Raw genomic sequence first — 23892 nt, 5'->3', positions numbered from 1 at the left:
TGCAAAAAGAAAATAGAAAAAAAAGGGAAAAAAAATTAAAGTTAAAAAAAAAAACTAAAAATTCAAAAAAAATTTCAAAAAAATTTCAAAAAATTTCAAAGAACTTTCAAAAAAAAATTTCCAAAAATTTCAGAAAAACAAATTCAAAAAAATTCAAAAAAAATAAGGTTAAAAAAAAAATTAAAGTTTAAAAACAAAATCCGGCCGGAGGACCAGATTTTGATAAAAAACAGATGAAATTGACCTCCAAAGGATGGGAAAATTTCAAAGACGAAAGCCAAATTTGGAAATTTAAAAGCATAAATTTAGATTGAGTACTGAGTAATATTATTTGTTTCAAAGATTAAACTGCTTATGTTGAAGGTGGACACGAACACTTATGATACAGCAGCTAACAATTGGAAGTCTAAACTCCCCCCTCCTTCACACTAAATTGCAACTTTAGAGAACTTAACCCCAAGCCCTAGAGACTTGGGCCTCTGTATTGCTGCAAGGGGCTCGGTGATCCCCTGACCATCCTTGCCAAGGCCACCCCCTTCCACAAATCCCATCTTAGCCATCATTCTCGAACCAAACCCTGTAGTATGCATCTCGAAAGTACCCATTTTCGATGAACCCGTGGATTCTTTCTTTTCAGTAGTTGTTTTTGTCTTGTTAAGATTCCGAACCTTTTCCCCTGTGAAATCTACCTGCATTATGCCACTCGAAACAAAAGCCACAGGCAGACTGGCTTTTTGGATGCTTTGCTTTCCCCTTCCTTGCTTCTTGCTTCTCATTTCACCACTATCATAAAGGTGGGTTAGGCCTTTCATGGCTCTGTACAAATCGGAATGATCTTGTGTGGACCTCGCATGAGATCTTAAACCAGCTTTTCTTTTCCTTCCCCCTTTATCCTTCTTGGTATTTTGCTCAACCGTGAAATTAGTGGATTCATATCCTACGTGCAGTATCTGCAAAAAGAAAACAAAAGAAACAAATAACAAATTAGAGTTACAGCATGAAGTGTCAATTTGGTTGGGAACCCATGTATCTCTAATGAATTTAATTTAATTATTTTCAATGTATTCTTAGATTTTGGGGCCTCAATCCTTTGGGCAGAGGTCCAATGCATGAAAGATTATCTGGTATATTAAGAAATAAAAAAGGGTTCCTAGACCTAATAGAGTTGTAGCAGGACCTTCCACTTTAACTGCGGGCCCATGTATTTTGGTAAAAGTCTCCCTAATTTTCCATTTTTCCTCAAATTTGTGGCATTCCTTGAGCCCCAGGGCAGAATTCATATTTATGAAAGATCATATGTTTCCCTTGAAACTTGAATGGTAAGATTTATGCATTTGGGAAATTTATTTCGCATGTGCCTCATAAAGTACCAAGTGGCATTCACAATTCAGCATTAAATGCAAATTGCTGAAATGAAAAAGCATCATCATCCAAGCCTCATCCCAAACATTTGGGGTCGGCTGAAAATGTAAAATGCAACACAAAAAAGATAGCTATTACATTAGGCTGAAGAAAATATCTATCACCAGCAAATTATGATCTCAACATGCAAAAAACAAACTCTAATGAAAAAAACGCAAGGGCCATTCCTTTTACTTTTTAACCTCTCCAGATTTCCATTTTCCATTTTTCAGCATGTCAGAAACACAAAGAATGGCATTCAGATTCCTTTTGCTAACAGCTTCGCATTTCCTTCTTCTAAGTAGAACATATAAAATTCAGTTATAGGAGCCCTTTTGTGGGACTTGCTTTCCCCATAAAACCATCATGTTACTGCCTCGGATATATAGTGAGGTAGAAAGATCGCTCTAAAATACCAGGAACCCCATAGGACTCTCCTATACCCGGTGAACCTGCATTTCTCCCATACAACCATGACTAGCACCTCACACTACAATTTGGGAGACTTATCTATTTTGGGTTTCATAACTTGTTATTTCATCAGGTTGATAATATACTGATCAAACTGAGTTTATGATCCTTCTGAGGCTCAAGTGTTTTTAGATGATTGAATGCTTAATGAAGTCCCGACAAGGTTTAATGAAGTCATCAAGAGAGACTTACCACATGTCTACTACTCTCACTAACACCCGAACAACCAATAGTCCCTCAATGCCACAGGCTAGTAACTGCATCAATCATCTCCCTGCCACCTGCCTCTCACTTTTCACTCCCTGCATGCTACCAAATCAATGAAACATGCCGCCTTTTTTCTCAAAACCATCCATTTACTGAACCAATTAAATTGAACAGAGTCAGTGATAACATTGTTCAACTACTGTATTGGTCCCTAAGCGCAACCATTGGCAACTCGTACAAAGGACAACCACCCTTAATTTCTCTTCTAAAACAGGGAAAGTTAATCCACCTTATACATTTTCTTGCCATGCCCTTCCATAAATATCCCACCACTACTCTAGACTGGGTTTCTCTACAAAGTGATCCACCCTAATCCTCATTAACTGCCACCATGTGGATCCACCAACATAACCCTGATCATCTATCCTTTCGGGTCTATTGCAAGGCTCATCCAAAACCATACCACTCCACTAACACTTTGATGCAGGCCAATATTATTCTCATTTTTATTCAATTTTGAATGATGTATAATTTAATTTAAGTTTTTGGGTTTATTTTTTAGGTTTTTAGGGATTTTAGGATATTTTTTTATATTTTATATACAATTCACGGGCTATTAATCACGGGTATTGTTCATGAGTACTATTCACATGTACTATTTATGGGTTACTAGTCATAGGGGTAAATTTGTTATGAATTGAGTTTAAGTTAGGACTTTTTGTGTCATTTTTAATTCTTGTATGGATATTTAACATCTTTAAACATTAAATTATAATATATATGAGGTGCATGGGGCCTTGAGATGGTCATCCACATGATTTTCAGAAATTAAAAGAGAAAGAAAAGCTTCAGCTTTTGGAACCCTAGCTTGAGGTGAGGATTTCTCCAACTTATTGCTTGTGTTTGGCATCAAAATCTTGTTCTTTCCGTTATTCTGCAAATTTCTCCTACATCAATTAGTATTGAATCTAGGGTTTACTTCAGCTTCAGCAACAAAGTCAGGAAGTTACAATCGTGTTAGGCTTTGCTGATTTTGGCCCAAGTTTTACCAAATCATCCTAGATCTTGTTGTTTTTAGTGAGTTTATGTTTTATTATATGCCAAGGGTTTGTGATTTCCGTGAACCTTTGGCAATAGGAGAGCCTGTTGGGGGTGGGAAGGGGGATTCATAGACCCACTTTGCAATCCTATATATGAAGAAATTAAGGAACTTGAAAGGTAAGTTCAACGGCCTAAGCTTTTATTTTTAATTCTGAAAATCATGTGGAATGACCCTCGCAAGGCCCCACACACCTCTTATGTATTATAATTCAATGCTTAAAGACATTAAATGTCCATACAATAATTAAAATGACCGAAAAAATTCTTAAGTTACACACAAAATTTGTAATGACAATTTTACCTCTGTGAACAGTAACTCGTGGGCATAATTTAAAAAAAAAAAAAAAGTAACTCGGGAGCAGTACCCATGAATACTAACTAGTGAATCGTAAATTGGAATATAAAAAAAAAATCCTCAAACTAAAAACTAAAAAATCCTAAAAATAAATCCTAAAACTAAATATATCATTTGAAATTGAATAAAAATTTAAAATGAGAATAATATTGGCATGCATTACCAATCTTAGAAAACATGATATTTACCACTTTTGATGAAATTTGTAGGTCCTACTATTAGGTACACCAAGAGGAGAGTAGAATCTTCCTCAATGTTCAAAAAAGCGGATTCGGACACCTAGGCAATTTGGGTGCCTGGCCGCCTAGGCGATCGAGCGGGCGCCCAGGTACAGGGCGCCCTCACCAAAACCAAACCCATTAAGGCACTAACTATTACGTTACAATAAGACTTAAATGAATAATTGACTATTACTTTACAATAAGACACTAACTATTACTTTACAATAAGACTTAAATGAATAACTGAATATATAAGACATTCTAAAACATTAGTTTCACTTTCACATAAGACTTAACCCATTAAGATATCACATAATCAATTATTCATCAAATAAGCCAAAATATAAAATAAAAATAGAATATCAAAATAAAACACATTGTACAAAAAAAGAATCAATTATTCATAAAGACGATATATGCTCAATTTCAATTCCCAAGTGAGAAAAAAATCAATAAATTACCAAAAAAATCAATCTTTTAATTACAAACATGAAAACATATCGTAAAAAAAAAAAAAAGTAAAAGAAAAAGCATATGATACATAACATAATATGTTGTAGCAAAATAAAATCAAAACCTTATTTCAAATATGATAATACTTTAAAAATATCAAAATCAAATCGATGTCGGTGCAAACCTTGTCTATTGGGTCACCAAAAGTTTTCAAAACCAACTATTAGAAGCTCCAAATCCACCCACGAACTATTGCCTTTGTTTTGGGAAGAAATCAAAACAATAAAAAATTTATCGATCTTTCGAAGAATCACAAAAAAATGGTTTTTGAGAGGTTCTTCTCACCCTAAAGGCCACGGATTTTCTATTTGGGGGAAAAAATTACATATTTTACCCCCACCCGAGGTTTTTTTCCACTGCCCGCAAGTTGTCACAGGGCAAAAATGCATATTGCCCACGCCCAGACTGCGCCTAGGTGTTTTTTAAATTTTTTCGCCTAGTCGGTTGGGCGGCCGAATTTTCGAACATTGCTCTTCCTTAACCACATTAGTGGAAAAATTTCCCAATAAGACAAGGAACTCATTCTGAAGAGAATCAGAACAAGTTGGGAATGAATTCTCTCCCAACATGGAACCAAATTCTGGAAGCACGGTTGCCAGCCAGATTAGATGGAAGACAATTACTTATTACATTTAGTGATTGAGTAGGAGAATCATACTTAATTTTGCAAAATTGGAACAACTACATAAGGATATGTTCAAAGATTTCCCTGATTTCCCTGTGATGCATATCAATTATGAAATCCTCTAAAAATTCCAGAAAAGAAAATGCTAATCTAGGATACAATTAGTGCAATGCATTCTAGGTTATTTGCTTAGTAGGGTGGATTGCTGTCAGTGTGAGACTCCGCATCTTTTAATAAATGGGTCTTCTAAAGGTTTCTTTAGTGACAAGTATGAATGAGAAAGAGAATTCCCACTTCCTTTTCTATTTACAATTGCGCTAGAGGCATTTACTTCTGTGAAGGGAGGATTGCTCATTGAGTTTACAGTGGTTATCTTCAGTTCTCACGGCACTTATTTCAGGCAAGGCTAAGAAAGGAGCCTTCTTGGATTGCTAATTGTGTAAGCCCTTCGTGGATTCAAAGGAGGCTCCTCTGTTTCAAGTGCTATGGCTAATTCTTTTTCCACTACAGGGCAGATAAAGAAGATAATTCTTAAAGACCAAATCAACAGGGAGACCATCTCAATAATGGGGTTTCTCAATTTACAAACATCTACAATGTAATGAAGGCCACAGGAGATTGTCCAGGACGTACTTCTCCTTAGCTGCTTTTGTTAGGGAGCATGGTCAGACTTTCTAACATTCTTTGGCACACTGATTGGGTAATACCAGAATGTCTAGTAAGGCTCGTCACTTTTCAGACTTCTGATCCCCTAAGCCAGTTCTTTCCCTTGGAGTATAGGGAGAAAACAATAGCCCATCCAGAGAAACCCAAAGGGAAAACACGAGTGGTTAGATAGTACTAAACATGATATATCTGGGGATCTGATTAGGCAGCTGGTAGGGAGTGTGGAAGGAAGATCTAGCCCAGGAATTACGAACTCTTGCTTGCAAAGAGGCGGCCCTAAATAAATTGGTGGAACTGAACACAGGGAAGTAGATTAATCAATGACAATATCAATGGAGCTAAAAGCCTTTGTTGCATTCATTGGTAAACATGTTCCACCAAGGTCAAAACCAGAGCTCTTTTTTATGGCATCAAGCTCTTTATTATGGATTCAGGAGCATAGAACATACTGCTCTTGCTTCTTAATTCGGAACGTGGATTAGCTCAATGTGAGCCTAAGGGCTCCAGAAGCCTCACCCAGCACATGGAACATATGGATATATCCAACAGATCAATGACATTATTAATACCCAAGAAATCTCCTTTCAGAATGTTCACTGGGAATCTAACAAAATCTCTGATTAGTTGGTGCATGGGTCTTAAGTTTCAAGTTGAGAAGGTAGGAATAGATCTCATCCCTTGAATATATATTTGGGTTCAATTTTCATGCAACTTTCATGTGCTGCTCCTCTCCCCTCAGAAATAGTGATCAGAATCGGAACCCAGAGTCCCAGTGATGTACCCAAATTAACGATATCTATGATAGATTAATGTCACTTTCACGATGATCATCCGAGCCTAATCCCAACAACTAGTGTCACTTTCTGAACCCATATATTCTCTAATTGTGTCCATCTCAAACAAGCATGGTCGCCAGGTCAATCATATGAAACACCGCACCGAGATACGTGAAAAGATTTCTCATATTAATAGAAGTGCCTCATTGCCCGAGACGGGCTAAGGCAAGCACAAAAAAAGTGAAACTCTGCAAAGCCATAGTACAATATACAAGATGGTGATAAGAAAAAGCTAATTAAATTATAAGATCTATAGAAAGACAGTATCAATGCAATGAGGATAATGGAGGCAATGACAACATGCTAGAAAGTCACAGACATGCAGAAAGATATGATGGCTAAGGACATACCTTCTCCAGTCGAAGTTGATCAGTAGCAGATGGCATACATGTCCGAGCCGTACGTGACACAACTACAAACCTGAAAGACAATAAATGCAGCCCAACAGCTGGAATCAGTGCATCGATCATAGGAATCCTCAAAAAACACATGCGACCTATGCACAAAGCAGACACTCTCAAAAATGTCATGCATGCACACAATTACGTGTGCAAGCACACACACAATATGTTTTCTCTAAACAAGATTCGCCATAGTATAGATCATCCGCACTCTAGGCATGCACATAGAGGTGCGTGAAAACTGAAGACTCCTGATTTTCCCATTCTGTACCCAGGTGCCCTGAAATTCCCTGCTATATTATGTCACAGTCCTATAATTTTTGCTGATTGGTAGCCTCCGGTCCCTCCCTCCATCCACACACAAGGAGATTTTAGACGTTTTGCGATATCGAACCCCACCCTCCTCCCCCCTCCTCTCCACCCAACAAAAAAAAACGGCAAAAATGACCCTTCCTCACTCTCTTCCCATCATGGTAACTGGTTTCCAGAGAACCACCGACTCTGAATATGTGGAAGGACAAAGTCCCACCTGCAAGCTGCTCCCCCTCCCTCCCCTCTGTACTCTTATCCCTGCTCCCTCACTTTCTTGTGGGTTATCTCTACAGATCAAGGTTACTGGTTTCTAGAGAAATGTGTGCACGGACAAAAGCCCATATTTGCATGGATATATGGATGGGGACATAAACAAGAGCATAAACATCAGGAAATGTGGACAGTAGCAAATCTGGATAAGAATTGTCTATGAATAGCAATTCAGGAGAGCAATAGAGCCAAAACAAAAGAACAATTGGCTTTCAAGCTTATCATGCCCAAGGTACAGTATAACCATAATCTCACCATTAACTCCAACACAAAACCACCATAGTAACCAGTGACTATTTCATGCAAAGTTTCAAATATTGGTTCAGTACCATTAAAAAACACTTTTGACATAATCATTCAAGGGGAACTAAGTTTGGAATTAAGTTTTACTCCCTTTATTCATGTGTCTTAGATCATAATCTCTGCTTTAGCCATTCAAGCAGAGAGTGAGAGGGGACTGGTATTTGGCAGGTTTTCTGCAGGTGGACTGTAGAAATCTACAGTTTCTTTTATACTTAGGAACCTTTTAAAAAGATGAAGATTGGAAGTAAGAGAGAGTGAAGCATAAAATGGGGAGAGAGAGTGGGGGGGCAAAGGGTAAGGGCTGTAGTTCCTATGGTCTAATGCCTAGGGACACACCCCCCTCGCAATGATATTCCATGGGGTTTGCCCCCAATCAATGTATTAAAATGCGGGATGCGGCCAGATGTGTTGGGGGGGGGCGCGATGCGGCTCGATACAGTCCAAGTGCGGATGCATCGCCGCGATGCTGTCAATAAATATAAAAAATTATAGAAATTCTAAAAAATTAGGTTACTGCAGGGAAAAAATACAGAGGTGATTTATGTGATAACAGATATTTAGTTTATTCATGAACTCCAAAAGTATCAGTTGTCACCTGTCAGAGATTGTGTATCAACTATCCCTTGATAGAAACTAGAAACTTGAAACTAGCTTCATAAAACATTCAACAACCATAAGCACAAATTTGTAACCAAAAACTTTAAAGTTATAAAATACAAACTAAAAGTCTATCGAGATTTAAGAGTTCAAAATTCAAGCTCAAAACAAATCATCATCATTTCTCAACTCTCAAGTCTGGAGATTTTAAATTTCAAATCCTAATAGGAGAACTTATCTTGAGAGTCTCCATGTGCATAAGCATTCTAAACTTCGTCTAAACTTCCTCAAATCAATACCCAAAAGAACTAAATCAACAACCAATCATCAAGCAATACGAAATCTAATAACTTCACGCAAAAAAATTTCCGGCACCTTTTTTTTATTGATTTGATTCAAAAAAAGCCACGGATGTGGCTGTTTGTAGTTCTTTAGGGGGAATAATAACCCCAAAACGCTTTCCCTCCTTTTTCGGGGCTCAAAATGTCGAAAATACCCCTGCCCGAGGGATCTTTTTTCACGGAAATGACTGTCCCCATATGCGGATTATACGGGATGCAGCGCATATGCGGGCGCACCTCTCCAAAGCGCATATGCAGCCTATAGTGATGCGCCGCCCAGCACATAATGCTTTATACGACCGCATATGCGACGATGCGGCTGCGTTTTAAAACCATGCCCCCAATGCATGCAATGTATGGGGGTTCTTGTCGGCACTGTCGCTAGAATAAAGAAAATAAAAATTGAAGTCTTGCCCCGCCCTCCCCCAATCTATGATTCATTACCCCCTTATTCAAAATAATAGTTATTACAGTTTACTCTAAAATAAGAAAGGGGCAGGGTTGTGTTAAGTAGGCAGCCAAGGTAAAACATTTTCAAATCTTATCATTAATCCTAAACCTACAGTATCTACTTATGCTAGGGGCTCACTGAGGGTATGGCCCTAATAAAGCAGAATAGCAGACCAAGAATCATGTAGCCAACCCCGATTAATTGGGAAAAGGCTATGATGATGATGATGACTCTAGAATAAGAAAAAGGGTGTACTACCAGCCACGTATTAGGCTTAGGTCAAGGGGTGAGAACAGGTCGGATAGGGGATAGATGCACCCAGATTCAGATTCAGATCCGAATAGTACACATTCAGATTCAGATCCGAATAGTACACATCAGATTGAATCCTAAATATTTGGATCCGGATCTGAATTTGAATTTATACATAGGATCTGGATCCGGATTACTCTGTTGTACTGTTGCGTAGATAGAGGAGCGGAAGGTGGGTTTTGTGCAGAGAGAAATTGGAGATGGGCTTTGTGCAGAGAGAAATTGGAGATGGGCTTTGTGCAGAGAGAAATTGGAGATGGGCTTTGTGCAAAGAGAGAGAATGAAGGGTTTGAATCTGATGGGAAAGATGGGTTGGGTGTAGAGGGAGAAACTGAAGGCGGGCCCTGTGAGATGGTAGAAATTGAAGGTGGGTTCCATGTAGAGAGAGAAACTAGAGATGGGTTTTGTGTAGAGAGAGAAAGTGGTGAAGGAGATGATGATGATTCTGGTATTTCAGTGAGAGACGAGGGTTTTTCAGTCAGACACATCTTAATGGAGGGAGTTGTTTGTGCTGATAAAGTATTCAAACCACTCCTTCCATAGTATTTGTTGCCCCTTGTGATACAGGGAAAATGGTTTGCTCATTGACGCGTGCGTACATAGATTGGATTTTCAATTGATGAGAAAGAAAGACTTTGGTATGCATTACGGAGAGTTTCATACTCATTACATCAAGAGAGAGAGGGATGTGGGGTAGGAGTATGAGAGAGAGAGAGAGAAAGAGAGATGTGGGGCAGGAGTAAGGTACAAATAGCGAGAGAGAGAGAGAAGCGGTGTACGGAAGGAGGAAGAGAGGCACGGGATTTGGGTTCACAATCTCTCTCTCTCTACATTCATTCTTAGTTCTAAATATTGTTGTGGCTTAAAAATCAGGTGCCTGGAAGAAGGGGCAGAAGAATTTTTCCTGAAACCAGTTCAGCTCGCAGGTATGAACAAGTTTAAACCCCATCTCACGAAATCAGCCAATCCATCGATCCCACCACTCTCTCTCCTCAAAAATCAAGCAGTAACCCCAACAAAAGAAGCCACTGAGTCCGCCACTCTCTCTTCTCAGAGGAGAAGACCAAGATACAATGGCCTCACTGTCTCTGTGTGACAATACTTTTTCTCTCTACTTTTGGCATAAACTTACTGCTTTTATTAAGTTTAACCTTTCCTTCAAAAAAACAGAACTTAAAGCTTTTATTTTTAAAGAGGAGCAGAGGAGAAGAAAACCGAGGTGTAAAAGGGAAGGACTTGAAGACAGAGAGTTAAGACTCTCGGCAAGAAGGAAGAAAGTGGTTTCCATCTCTCTATCTAAAGAGAGAGTTTGAGTTAAAGAAAGCCTTCTCTCTAGAAAGAAAAATCTCAAGACAGTTGAGGAACAAAGCCTAACAGAGTTGAGAAAGCAACATGATCTCTCTCTCTCTCTCTCTCTCTCTCTCTAGAGGGACAAAGTCTAATAGAATTGTGGAAGCAGCATGCTTTCTCTCTAACACGTTCTCTCTCTCTCTCTCTCTCTCTCTAGAGGGACAGCCTAGTAGAGTTGAGGCTCTCTAGAGTCTAGATGTCCATTTTCACTTTAGAAAGACAGAGCTCTCTCTCTCTCTAGATGACAATCCTCTCTCTAAAGGCAAAGCTTGGGAGACTATCCCCCTCTCTCTAGAAAGGCATGGCATAGGAGACCAGATTCTCTCTCTAGGAATTTGTAGAACCACTTTTTTTCCTCTGCAAAATACCTACATAGGTTATTATACTAATTAAAAAACCGGGTTGGATCCGGTCCGGATCTAGGTTGGATCCCAATCTGGATCCAGGTCGGATCCCAATCGGATCCACTTGTACCCAGATCCGATCCAGATTATTATTTGGATCTGATTTTTGGATCCGGATCCAAATTTCAGATCCAATTCTTGGATCAATACCCGGATCCGAAATTCGGGTTTCGGATCCGGTAACTTCTCAGCCCTACTTAGGTCTTTATGAAACCCAAACAAAGATTTCTTCATTATTTCAGAAAAAATAAATGAAAGAAAGCTCAAATAAGAGTTTCATCCATAAAACTGCAACTTCATAACAAAAAAAATTATTTATCCATGACTACGACTTTAGACCTTTAAGATGTACATATTCCAAATATTTTGCATTAGTCCACTGTAAAAAAAACTTAGTAAGAAGTCCTATTTTATTTGGATGTGCTACAATTCCAAAAATGATTTTAAATATCACACGGTCATCATTATCATGTCACTCCATTTGCATTGGCAAAATAATAATGAGCTAAATTTTATCAAACAATGTGCACACTAAATTTTATTATATATTGCAAAATTTAAGAAAAATGTGCATGTATCAGGTTTTAGTGGGTTTGACCTCATTTCTATGAACGTGAAAAGCTAAAATTTGCCAGGATTTTTACATTTTTCAGATCAAAGATAGATACTGTGACGCAATTTTAGATTCAACTTTGCAACCACTTAGCTGTTCATTGTTAATAGCATACGATTGAGGCATGTTGCTCCTCCATTTGAAGTCTGACAAACATTTTTGGACTTTTAAATGAGAAGGAACAAACCTCAGCCGTCATTTGTTAACTTCAGAAAGCTGGGAAGTGCTTGCGAGTTGTTTGAAGGTAAAATGCTATCATGAACATATCCCTAATTTACAGACCAGTAATTTTTAAAGAATCATGCGCTAGCGATTTAGGTACAAAAGAATTCACCAAATTATATCATTTTGCATTGAATATCAAGGAAGAAAAGTATGTAAAATTTTTCATGCACACTAATTTCTCCATAAATATGATCCAACATTGGAAAATGTCAGAGTGGGACATTAGGAATAAGGAACACTAATACTACAGTTCGCCTAGGTTTGTTTTTAAGTCTTTGGAGGGAGAAAATTTGTGAATTTCATTCATGATTTTTTTCCCCAAAGCTTTCATCGATGTGGCCTGGATTTTCTTCTGAGTTTGTTGATTTCTTCAGGATTGTACTTTGTGATTTTGGGTTGTCAAATTGTTCTCAAAAGATGAAGATAATTACAATGGATACACGTAAACAAGGAAATGTTTTGTGTCCATGCAACATTTGATGAGGATCTTGAAGTTTCCAGAAAGCAATGTCCAAAGGGAAATGCAAGTAAATCTACTTCCATGTCAGAAGAACTTCAGAAACAAAACACAATCCCAGAAGTTAATGCTAAATATGAGCCAAAATATACATAAAGAAATAAATCCCCACGGGTCTCTGCAAGTTAGTTTTAGAAGTAACTGAGAAGGTACCAATCAATTTTCTTGGAATGCCCATGCCACCTTGCATTAAATACAAGAAAACTGTAAACACGAATTTTGTTGTTACTTAGCAAGTTCTCTTAGTAACAGATCATTCCAAATAACCTATTCCACAAATATGAAACTGTCAAGCTTTAATTGTCTACATTAACACAGGAAAACTATCATAGCAGAATATATATGAAAACTACTTGGTAAAGCTAAAAGCTTGAAAAGAAATAGTATTTTCCCTCAAACACAACAAAGTGTCGAACCTTTTTTTCCCGGAACCTTGACAACCACTTCTTAAATGGTAAATTGAAGCAAGTTTTCGTACCTAAAAATAGGTCAAGGACAATCAACTTAAAATCTTTAGATGCAAGTTAATAATTACATAAGTCAATTCAAGGCAAGCAAAAAGCAGATCAACTTTTGTGAAAGCAAAACAAATAAGTTGGGAATAATCAAAAGAAAGACAATGACACTAAGATAACATGGAAAGCAAACGCTATAGAATCTCCTGAAACACAGATTCGCATTAACATTATAATAAGAACCCAAAAAAATGTTGTAAATATCAGTATTCTAAAACTAACAGAGCTCGGCTACGTCAACAGGAACGGGTAGCCTACCAGTTCCGCAGAGCCTCCACAAAGCTATTCAGTACATAGTTGTTGGGATCGGGAGCGGGAAGGGTACAAGGATCGCGATCGAGAGCGAGGGATCGTGAAATGCCAGAAGATACCCATGGTTGGGAACTTCGTCCGTACAATGCAGATGTTAGGGATCAAGATCCCTAAATATTAGGAATCAAGATTCCAACCTTTTGGGGATCTTGATCCCGACCTTTTGGGATCTTGATCCCAACTTTTTGAGGATCTTGTTACCAACCTTAAAATATATGATAATCCTAGATTATGTATACTCTTCAAAGTAGGGATCATTATCGATAGCAAGCAAGCAATAGTTGTGTTGCTAGTTGGCTGTAAACAACGAAAATCATTAGTTTGGTTGTTGTCTTGGTCTTTAAGGTTGGGATCGAGTTCACTAACAGTGGGAATCGAGATTCCTATGAAAAGAGTTTGAGATCCTAAAATTTAAATATCGAGATCCCTGAGAGATTAGTTCTAGGAGAGACAGAATCGAGATCCTATAAGTGATCACCTACCAAAGTAGGAGATCCTGGTAACTATGACTCACTAATCCGCCCAAGTCCTAACAGTGACGGATGGTTTGGCCCCAAGTTGAGACTGAATCCAACAATATATGCAAAAATATAAGGGGGTAGAGTCCGACACTATTTGCAAAAATTGAAGGGGGTAGGATACCGCCCCCTTTCTTGCTTTCTCTTCACAACTGAAGCTCCAAAACCCTAAAAATTTGCCCCAGACCTATTTTTAAGGAAAGCTCAGGCCTGTTTTTTGTATCGCCTATCCAGTCTAAATCTTGGACTCAACAAAAAAGCATGAAATCTCTCAAATCTGATATTTGGAATATTGAATTAAGGTTTGGCCTAAAATTACAAGATCTTTGGATGAACTATATACAAAGTCCAATAAATATTTAGTCCAGAGATTTTCATTTGAAGCATTTGAGGGTATATCTGCAAAGATTGAAAGCCCACTGTGAATAATTACAATATCTTTGGATGGACTATATACAAAGTACAATAAAAATATAGTCCAGTGGTTTTCATTTGGAGCATTTGAGGATATATCTGCAAAGATTGAAAGCCTGGATTGGCACTAGCCACATCGTTGAATGGATCAGCTTCAAGAATTTGGTTAAGCAAATTTTTTTTTCGATTAATATTCATGTAAACAAATTTATTTGCCCAAATATCACTAGATCTAGTTATACTTTCTTTGATTGAGTATTTTTCATTTTTTTATTTCTAAAAATTCAGGATTCTTTTTTTTTTGCCCTAATTTTACATTTTACATAAAGAAATATGGGAATATATTTTTTCTTTTAAAGTTAATGACGCTAATGAGATATTTTCAATGGTTCTTTATGCCTCTAGCATGCTTAGACTATTTCCAAAGTAAGATTTTATAATGAATAATCCAGGAAATTAATTTTTTTTCATATTTTTTTGTATAAAAGAACATATTTATAATTTAAACATGTGAGAAGTTCTTACTTTTTTTTTTAACTTAATGATGATGATCATGTGTTTTTGGTTTTCGCTTTTATGCCTCTAGTATGCTTACTTTATTTCTAGAGTAGCACATTCACTCAAAAAGAAAAAGTAACTAAATTAACCATTTTTAGTTAAAGCAATTGAATGTGACTGAAATTATTTTTTTAGATGTCTACGTAGATCCTATAGTACTTTTCAATTGGGTAAATCTTGGGAGAAGAGGGGAGATGAGGATCTAGGGTGGTAGTATGGGTGAAGATGGATCCTCATACAATTGATAAAGTAAGATATAGACTCGGTGGGAAAGAGATGTCTGGTTATATTAATCACCTAAAACATCGTCTAGCAAAAGTTCAAGGTAATGTTGTGCCTTGGCTAAGTGTTCCCGTGAATGTCAAGCAACAAATACCACAATCTATCATGGCAGCAAAAAGAAAACAGAAGGTAGTCCAGGAGATGGAGAGAATAATATCAATCTTCTCATCAGGAAGAGGAAGAAGATTCCAACGCCCAAATTAAGAGTGCAATGAGGGCCTGTCAAGAAGATATGTATGGACCATAGTGACCTGGCTCCACCTACCAAGGGGTTGATTCCACTCCAGAAACCCAAACCTATGCTCGAAGGAAGGGGATCTTAAAATTTGGAAATCCCTTACTATTAGGGATCGAAATCCTGGGCGACATGGGATCCAGATCCCTGAGCATAACAATATCATATGGCGATATAATTTAGTATGGTAAATGTGGTACAATATAGATGCCATATTTATTGGAATCTTCAGCTCAGGTTGTGAATCTACTTCAGAATATCCTAATTCGGCAATTTTAACAAGGAATTGTCACAGAAATCGTTCTCGATTCCTTATCATAGGAATCTTGGTTCCAACTTTTTCCAAATCTCAATCACAACATTTATGGAAATCTCAGTTCCAACTTTTCAAATCTCAATTCCAACTTTTATTGAATCTTGATTCCATATTGATTCCCAATTCCACATAAAATGAATCTTGATTTTTTTTTAATCCAGAATCCCCAGCATTAAGTACCTCAATTCGTAGGTGCAGGAGACTGCAATTCAATCAACATGGAATATTGCTTTTTATTGATTCCCGATTCCCCATAAAATGAATCTTGATTTTTTTTTTAATCCAAAATCCACAACATTAAGACCTCAATTCGTAGGTGCAGGACACTGCGATTCAATCAACATGAAATATTCCTTTCATCTTCATAGAATTTCAATCTACTTTTTTTGGAATCCTTCCAAAAAATCGAGTACCGATGTTCATAGGTGCACAAAATGTGATTCGTTGTATGTGCAATCTCACCTCAAATATATGTGGATTCTTATTTCAGTTATTTCGAAACCCCATTGGAGGACATTGTTTCTTATGGTTTATAGGTGCTCCAAATAATAATCCGATGAACGCAATGATAAAGTATTTGTAGCACGAACAACTTTCAAATGCAAATGTCCAAAGTTAAGAAGTACTTGACATGCATTACTCTAATGTCTTTAGCAAGTAACAAAGGAAGGTATTACTAGGGCGTTGGATTATTAATGAGAGTACTAATGGTACTAGGAACGGCTCGGATCATGTTTCTAATAGTGCTAGGACTGGCTCGGATCACATTTCTAATAGTGCTTGGATTGGTTGCATTTGTTTAAATATTATTGGTAAAGAGTTTTACATTCAAATAGAGCTACAACACAGACAACTCCCCCGCACAAACAATGTCCTATTTTGAATTATAATATTGAAATAAAAACCACATTTCAAAAATATAAGAGATAATATTTGTATTTTGTGTAGACAATTTCCCTGTGGAGTACAAGTGCCTATTGATAGACTTTACTTCTGACACCGTGTCTGAGGCTTAATAGTCAATAACTCAATAAATTGACTTCATATTTACAAAACCCTTCTCCAGGTCTTAGAGACCTTTGATCTCGATTGCTTGATTGGGTTCTAAGTTGTTAAGGTACAAGATGTCGGTGATGTAGGAATCTTGATTATAAAAGGGTTTCAACTCCACCCCATAAGAGTTAAAATCTCTATTGCCAAGTGGTTGAAACTTGATTCCAAACTGATATGAATCTTGATTCCAAATACATCAAAAACTCGATACATAAGATGTCGGAATCATGATTCCATATATGAAAGAATCTCATTTCCATATGGTTTGATTCCAAATAGGTTAAAAACTTGATTCCAAAGCGGTAGGAAACTCGATTCCTTGTATGTAGGGATCTCGATTCAATTTGGGTAAAAACTTGATTACTATAAAGTAGGAATCTCGTTTCCTGCAATTCCCCTCGTACAAACATTGATTCCGGAAACATGAATCTTCTAACAAGTTTTAATTCTACGATTCTGATTCCCAAAACAATTTAAAATCTCAGACATTTACATCAACTATGATAGTAGCATGGTATAGCAGTATGGCATAGTCTAGCAATGTGGTATAGTCTTTTGCATATACTATATACTGCAGTATATATTATATGGTTACATATAACAAATCTTGTTTTTCTAGGAAGGTATCTGAAAACCAATTTGGTTTTATGCCAGGAAGGTCAACTACTGAGGCTATTTTCCTATTTAGGCAACTGATTGAGAAGTTTGGGGCAAAGGGAAAAGACCTCTATACGGTCTTTATTGATCTAGAGAAAGCTTATGATAGAGTACCTCGAGATTTGATTTGGCAGGTGTTGGATAAGAAAGGCATCTCTAAACACTACATCGACTTAGTGAGAGATATATACGATGGAGCGCTAACTAGTGTATGAACAACTAGTGGAGAGACGAATGAGTTTTCAGTGACAATAGGTCTACATCAAGGGTCAGCATTGAGCCCGTACCTCTTTGTCTTAGTTATGGACGACCTAACTAGCCACCTACAGGATAAGGTACCGTGGTGCATGTTGTCCGCAGATGACATAGTACTGATTGATGAGACCCGAAACGGCATCAACACAAAGTTAGAACTTTGGAGGGATGCTCTAGAATCCGAAGGTTTTAAAATTAGTCGGACTAAGACAGAGTATATGGAGTGTACGTTTAGTAAAAATAGAAGTAGAGACGATGAAGTAGTCAAGATTGATGGTCAGAAAGCACATGTCAGCCAAGTAGAAAATGGTGATCGTATGTGGAGGTTCAATATTTGCACCAAGAAAGCATGTTTTCAAGTGGCACCATCAAGTGGTAGAATCAGTTCTTCAGAGCTTTATGGAAGAATCACGACATCTAAAGCAAACTTCAGTCACAAAACTATGAGGAAATACAAGGTTGGAGAAACTCTAGTTCATGAACAAGCCCTTGCTACCCATCTTCAACCACTCCACATTCACATTATTTGATCAATGTGTTCTAGTACCAAAACTGTAAAGTTTCTTTTTATTGGTGCAACAATGTTAGCAAGCCGATGGGATGTACCTGATGTATGCAGCCAGCAGACTATTATCAATGATCTCATGCAGTAAATAAATATATTCGGCCTCAAGCTCGGCCTCAGTAAGACTTTGATGAGTCTTATGCATACCCTGTGTTATTATTGTGAGGCGATGGAGAAAACTTTTATGGGATTTGAAAGTGCTGGCCACCAAAGTTTGGCCATAAAAACAATTGTTTTTCAACCATGGAGAAGAGTGGCCATTTTAAAGGGGCACTCATGTTTTACCCTTCAGTACCAGGTGATTTTAGTGCTTCTACGTTTGCAAGGGCATTCAAATGTAATTTATCAAATCGCAGCCCATTGTCCACCATGTCAGCCAAGTGGATAACCATCATAGATGCATTCAGGTTATTCAACCTCATGCTTTACAAAGAACATTTGCGTGGATATGTTGGACTTCACCATCAGCTAAGGGAAGTGGATGATGCCGCAACAAAAACTCGAGTCGATGATGCCGCAACAAAACTAAAGGAGTATTTAGTTAGAATTTAGTCGGTTGCTGAATTTTTTTGGTTTTAAGATCGAATGAAGGCCGGATTTAATTTCCCAAACTCCTTTCGCATCATTTGTAAAGATCGAAGTGCTGGCGGACTGTGGCCCCCGTAAGGATGGGTTACCAATTTCCATTGACAACATTAATATGACTTTCAACATGACAAGCGAAAGGTGACCAGCCCCGTGCACTATATGGGTGCCAACAAAAACACAGAACAAACCATACCAAGATACTTTGCAGAACCTTGGAAAACCAAGCAATGCTGGAGAAAATCTATGCAGCATTAGAACGTTTTTTATTTCTGACAAAAGAATTCAACATACCCCGGTCATTTACAATGAACCTTGCTCAACATGATCCGATGGCTCAAAAGAGCTTCCCCATGTCCAAGGAAAATGGATGAAATTTCCATGGATCTGGAGATATCTTATGTGATTTTCATGTTCTTGATTTGTTCTTGTTACCAAGAAAGCTAATTTGGTAATCAAATAAGATGGCCAACATGTGTGAATAAGTATACTTTGCAGACATGGCATTTCTCATCATTGAAGGGGCACCTTAACTCCTATCATAGTTTTTGAATTTGTATAAATATCATTGACTGTTGTTTGGCTCTCAATAACTACTTCCCAGAGTAATAATACGAAAAGGTGAAACTTGATGTGCTGGAGAACCAAATACAACAAAACGAAATAATGAACTATTTCATTTTCTATATCACAAAGGTCCATGTAATGTCCTCATTTTTTAAATTATACTCACACCAATGGAACCTCGGAATGTGAATAGAAGGAAAGTGGTTATACCTGAGAACAATCACGAGTACGCATTGGTTGGAAAGATGATATATCCTCCTCATTCAAAACCATCTGTCTCAAATTCTGCATCAAGTTCACAAAAAGATTATCCTTACAAACAAACTTTTCCTGATGAAACCAACCTCAGCAACTCATAAAACTATAGTAAATGGTTGGTCTTACAAGAACACCCAGATAAAATCAAGCATTTAACTAGTGTTCTGAGACTCGATTGGGGCCACTCGGACTTGGCCGAGTAACTCGGCCTTGCCCTACAGGCAAGGAGAGTTTTGGGCGAGTAGGTTGTACAGCATTTTTTCAAATATATAATTAAGTTTAAGTCAAATATCCTTGAATGGCTTCACAGTTAGTCCGCAAGCATTGTTCTGAGACTCAACTGGGAAAACTCGGACTTGGCCGAGTAACTCGACATCGCCCTATAGGTGAGGAGAGTTTTTGGCGAGTAGGTTCTACAACATTTTTTCAAATATATAACTAAGTTTAAGTCATATATCCTTGAATGGCTTCACGGTTAGTCCACAAGCATTGTTCTGAGACTCGACTGGGGCCACTCGGACTTGGCCGAGTAACTCGGCCTCGCCTTATCGGCGAGGAGAGTTTTGGGCGAGTAGGTTGTCCAACATTTTTTCAAATATATAATTAAGTTTAAGTCAAATATCCTTGAATGGCTTCACGGTTAGTCCTCAAGCATTTATTTTAGCATGGTCGGGTTCAAATCCCGTTGGAGAACACCATTTTTAAAGACCGCCATTTTTTTTCCATATGATGGGAACAAAGGCGGTCATTTTTTTTCATATGATGGGAGTTTCAATAAAAATGTAGCCCCCTACGAATGGAACTCAAGACCTCTAGTAAAGAGTTATGTTGACACAGGGTGGCCTAACCAGTATGTCACTCGCTACTTGATTGTTAGAAGTGGCACTCATATTATATATAACAATTTTTTATCTTTATTTTTGTAAAAAAAAAAAAAAAAAGAGCTAGACTCAAGGATTTACTCGAACTCGCTCAAGTAACTCGCCTCATCCAAGGCCTGAGTACCTTGGCCGAGTCGATTTTCGAACATTGCATTTAACTAGATCATAAATAGCAAATGGACAATACTACGTGCCGCAGCTGAGCTGTACAATGCCTATCTATTGTGGCTCAACAAAGCATGAAAAGTTTAAAGCTGTAAAGATGGTTTCTAGTTCAAAGTTTGGAAAAAAGAATATAGCTTGTGAAAAGAAAAATATGAAAACTATCCATCAATGCAGTCTTACCATATTAATTTGATCAAGATCCACACCGCGGTGTAGCATTCGCTCACGGCGTTTCAAAGCAATTATTTCCTTGCGATGTTTTTTCCTTTTGCCTGCAGGAAATAAGAAGGCAATCACTTGGAATTCATAACATTTCAGAGATAATAACTGAGCTAAGAACCTCTTATATATAAAGGAACTATCTTAGATGTGTAAATGATAATGATTAGTTATCAAATATACTGATTAACTGAGTGGTCTATGGAATGTACCAGTTACACACTAACGGAAAGGGCAGGAATAGAAGCAATAGACAACATGGGAAAACATGGGCTCAAAAAATATTAAATTCATCAGACAAAGTTTTTCTCTATAGGCATAAAATACTTTAATCCTTAATGATTCCACTAAGAAAAGAAATACAGAAACAAGGAATGAAGGTTTTTTATTTTGATTTTAAAACATGGGATAAATGAGAAGTACAAGGAAAATAACATCCACTATAGAAGACATGAAATTCCCAATCTAAAACGATTCCATTTCAGTTCCAAGATATGGTAGTTTATTCACCAGTGAACCAGCTTCCAGACATGACAACTTGGAGAAAAACAAGCCCTTAGGTGCCATTTGGGTCCTTGAAAAAAAAACTACCAGGCAGCGGTTTTCTAGGGAGATTGCCCATTTATGCTGTTGGGAAACAAAATCTAGCGCAGAAATTTTTTTCTGCAAGAAATTGTACTTTATTTTGAGCCCATAAAAGAGAAAAATTTTCTCTCAACAACCTAAAAACTGAGGGGAATTTATGAAAACAATACCATATTTTGGGCAATGATCTCATGCAACAGTTGTATCATAGGATAATGCAACCACACTTCTAAAAACCCATGTTTGTGGTATTTGTATGACCCAAAATTTTGCACACACACTCTTTTCATCTCAATAATCAATCCCTAAAATAAAAAGTTGGATTTGAACCCTAGATATGGTCAAAATGAGTCCCCTCCAACAATGAATCTAGACCATTCATTTGGTGAATTTCAAGATCTTAACCTTTAATAACTCAAAATCACTTTTTTCTTTTTTAACATTGTTCATTTAATGATAATAAAGCCATCTAAAAAAATTGGTAAAGAAAAAATAAATCTAACCATCTTATCAAAATGGATGGCCTATGTTAATTGAGCTAAAAACATATTTTGTAGGTTCCATTTTCAAATTTTTCTTTTTAGTAATTGTTCATTAGAATGAAAAAAGTGTATATTTCAAAATTTGGATCAAACAAATGGCCCCAACATAGTTTTTAAAGATTGTTGCATTATATTACTATGCAACCGTTGCATGAAATTTTAAATTTTACGCTCAAGTCCCACTTCTTGATAGTGCACATTGTATTTTAAGACTATTTTCTCTTCTATAGATTGGATTGAGCTCATATTTGGGGAGTTGACACTTATCACCATCTCACATTTGCAAAAAACTACAAAACAATATCTTATAGTAAATAAAATAATCAAAATATCTCGAATATTATAAAACATGTAGGGGTATTCTGGTCATTTTCAACTCATTTTTAATTTTCACACGTACATTATAGTGAGAAGTATGGCTGCTCCAAATTTGAGCTTAATTGGACATCAAGGAAAAAGAACAAAATAAAAATACAATATTCAAAAAATGTGGCACTTAAGTGTAAAATATAAACTACATCAAACTATTTTTAAACTTCGAAAATAAAAAAGGATTTTTCTGTTAATTTTCCCAAAAAAAAATTTCCCTATCAGATTACCTCACAGAGCCAAACAAAAACATAAAATAAAATGAGCAGACAGCTACTTGGAGAAGTCGCAATTTCTTCTCGTCTCTCCCCCTAGCCATCTCTCTCTCTCTCTCTCTCTCTCTCTCTCTCTCTCTCTCTCTCCCTTGCTCTCTCTCTCCTTATTCATAGATATCTTCTTCTACTTCCATCTTACTCTAGCCATTTCCTTCTCTCTATCTCTACCAGGTTTTCCTCTCTAGAGATTTGCATTTTAAGGTAGAAATTGTATCTTCCAGGTTGCATCAATATGCTAACCAGACAACAGAAGCCCATTTTACAGGAAATGCTTTTCGCAAGAAACATATTTCACATGAAATAGTTTTTTCCAAACAATTTTTTTCTTGGGATCCAAATGGGGCCTTAGAGGAATCCAAAATTTCCCAGAAAGCACACACAAATCTCTACCAGATGGAACAAATGTTGCCCAATCCACCAAATGATGTATACGGCCCTACAATGAGTGGCACATCCTCTAGCATAAACCATTGTCAAAATATAAGAGTTCTTACCGCTTAATGTTAAGCAACCAGTTTGGATGCATCATTTAAAATTTTTCTCATTAAAAAAAAAAAAAAAAGGTTACAAGCTTTCCATGTTGAATATAGAAGTCTTGCTATTTTATTTATTTATTTTATTTTGTCCATAGATTGTTTGGTGGAGCAGAAAGCGGGAGAGAACATGAGAGTTTTCTCTTATCCTGGAGAAAAAACCCCATTAAACCCATTGCCCATGTCTATATTTTCTCTCTCTTCCTTCAAACTCCACAAACTCACAACACAAACTCCATCAATGACAAGATGCATGAAAACTTCTACTTTAGGGAATCCACAAGCATGCAGCTCTCTTTAGGAAAAACCCTAGCTTCTTCTTACAGCCAATGGAGAGAGAGAGGGAGAGGAGAGAGAGAGAGAAGACATGGGAGATGCAAGGGAGCCAAGAGCCTAAGATGTGTGTGGGAGAGAGAGAGAGAGAAAGAGAGAGAGAGAGAGAGAGAGGAGAGAAGAGAGAAAAATTGCTCAAAATCATGTTACACATAAGAACACAGCCTCAAGCTCTAAAGCTAGGCCTCTAACTCAGTGTGGTGTGTTATTTAGGGCATTAGAAGAAGGTGTGGTACTAACCATTGAATCTGGCACGGTACTGCAAAGTAGATGGACAATGTGGCAAGCATGACTCATAGCTGTTTAGGGTATCATCATCTTTGAGGATTAGCCTTGTAGATAAGGCATTATTGCTTTGCTTGTACATCAACAAAAAGGGCCTTGAACACAGAGACAGTAGAGATCTAA

At 37.3% G+C, this 23892-nt stretch overlaps 1 protein-coding gene across 5 annotated transcripts in view; it reads right to left on the bottom strand.

Annotated features, from left to right (window-relative positions):
• Positions 1 to 282: 282 nt before the first annotated feature.
• Positions 283 to 23892, bottom strand: part of LOC18438554 (D111/G-patch domain-containing protein) — a 31999-nt gene continuing 8389 nt past the window's right edge. For all 5 annotated transcript variants that reach the window (XR_016046156.1, XR_016046155.1, XM_020670082.2 and 2 more), the window contains 5 exons: positions 20809 to 20900; positions 19535 to 19609; positions 12909 to 12970; positions 6747 to 6816; positions 283 to 950 (listed from right to left, as the gene is read on the bottom strand). Coding sequence is in view for 3 of the 5 variants with exons in the window: in XM_020670082.2 (XP_020525741.1) it covers positions 429 to 950; positions 6747 to 6816; positions 12909 to 12970; positions 19535 to 19609; positions 20809 to 20900 (821 nt within the window). In the remaining 2 variants the exon portion in view is untranslated. The remainder of the gene's footprint in view (positions 951 to 6746; positions 6817 to 12908; positions 12971 to 19534; positions 19610 to 20808; positions 20901 to 23892) is intronic.

Source organism: Amborella trichopoda, chromosome 12 (genome assembly GCF_054954075.1).
Source record: "Amborella trichopoda isolate Santa Cruz 75 chromosome 12, AtrichopodaSantaCruz75HAP2 v2.0, whole genome shotgun sequence".
Lineage (NCBI taxonomy): Eukaryota > Viridiplantae > Streptophyta > Magnoliopsida > Amborellales > Amborellaceae > Amborella > Amborella trichopoda.
The sequence above is the reverse complement of the archived record's forward strand: the minus strand, read 5'-3'. Positions and strand labels throughout refer to the sequence as shown.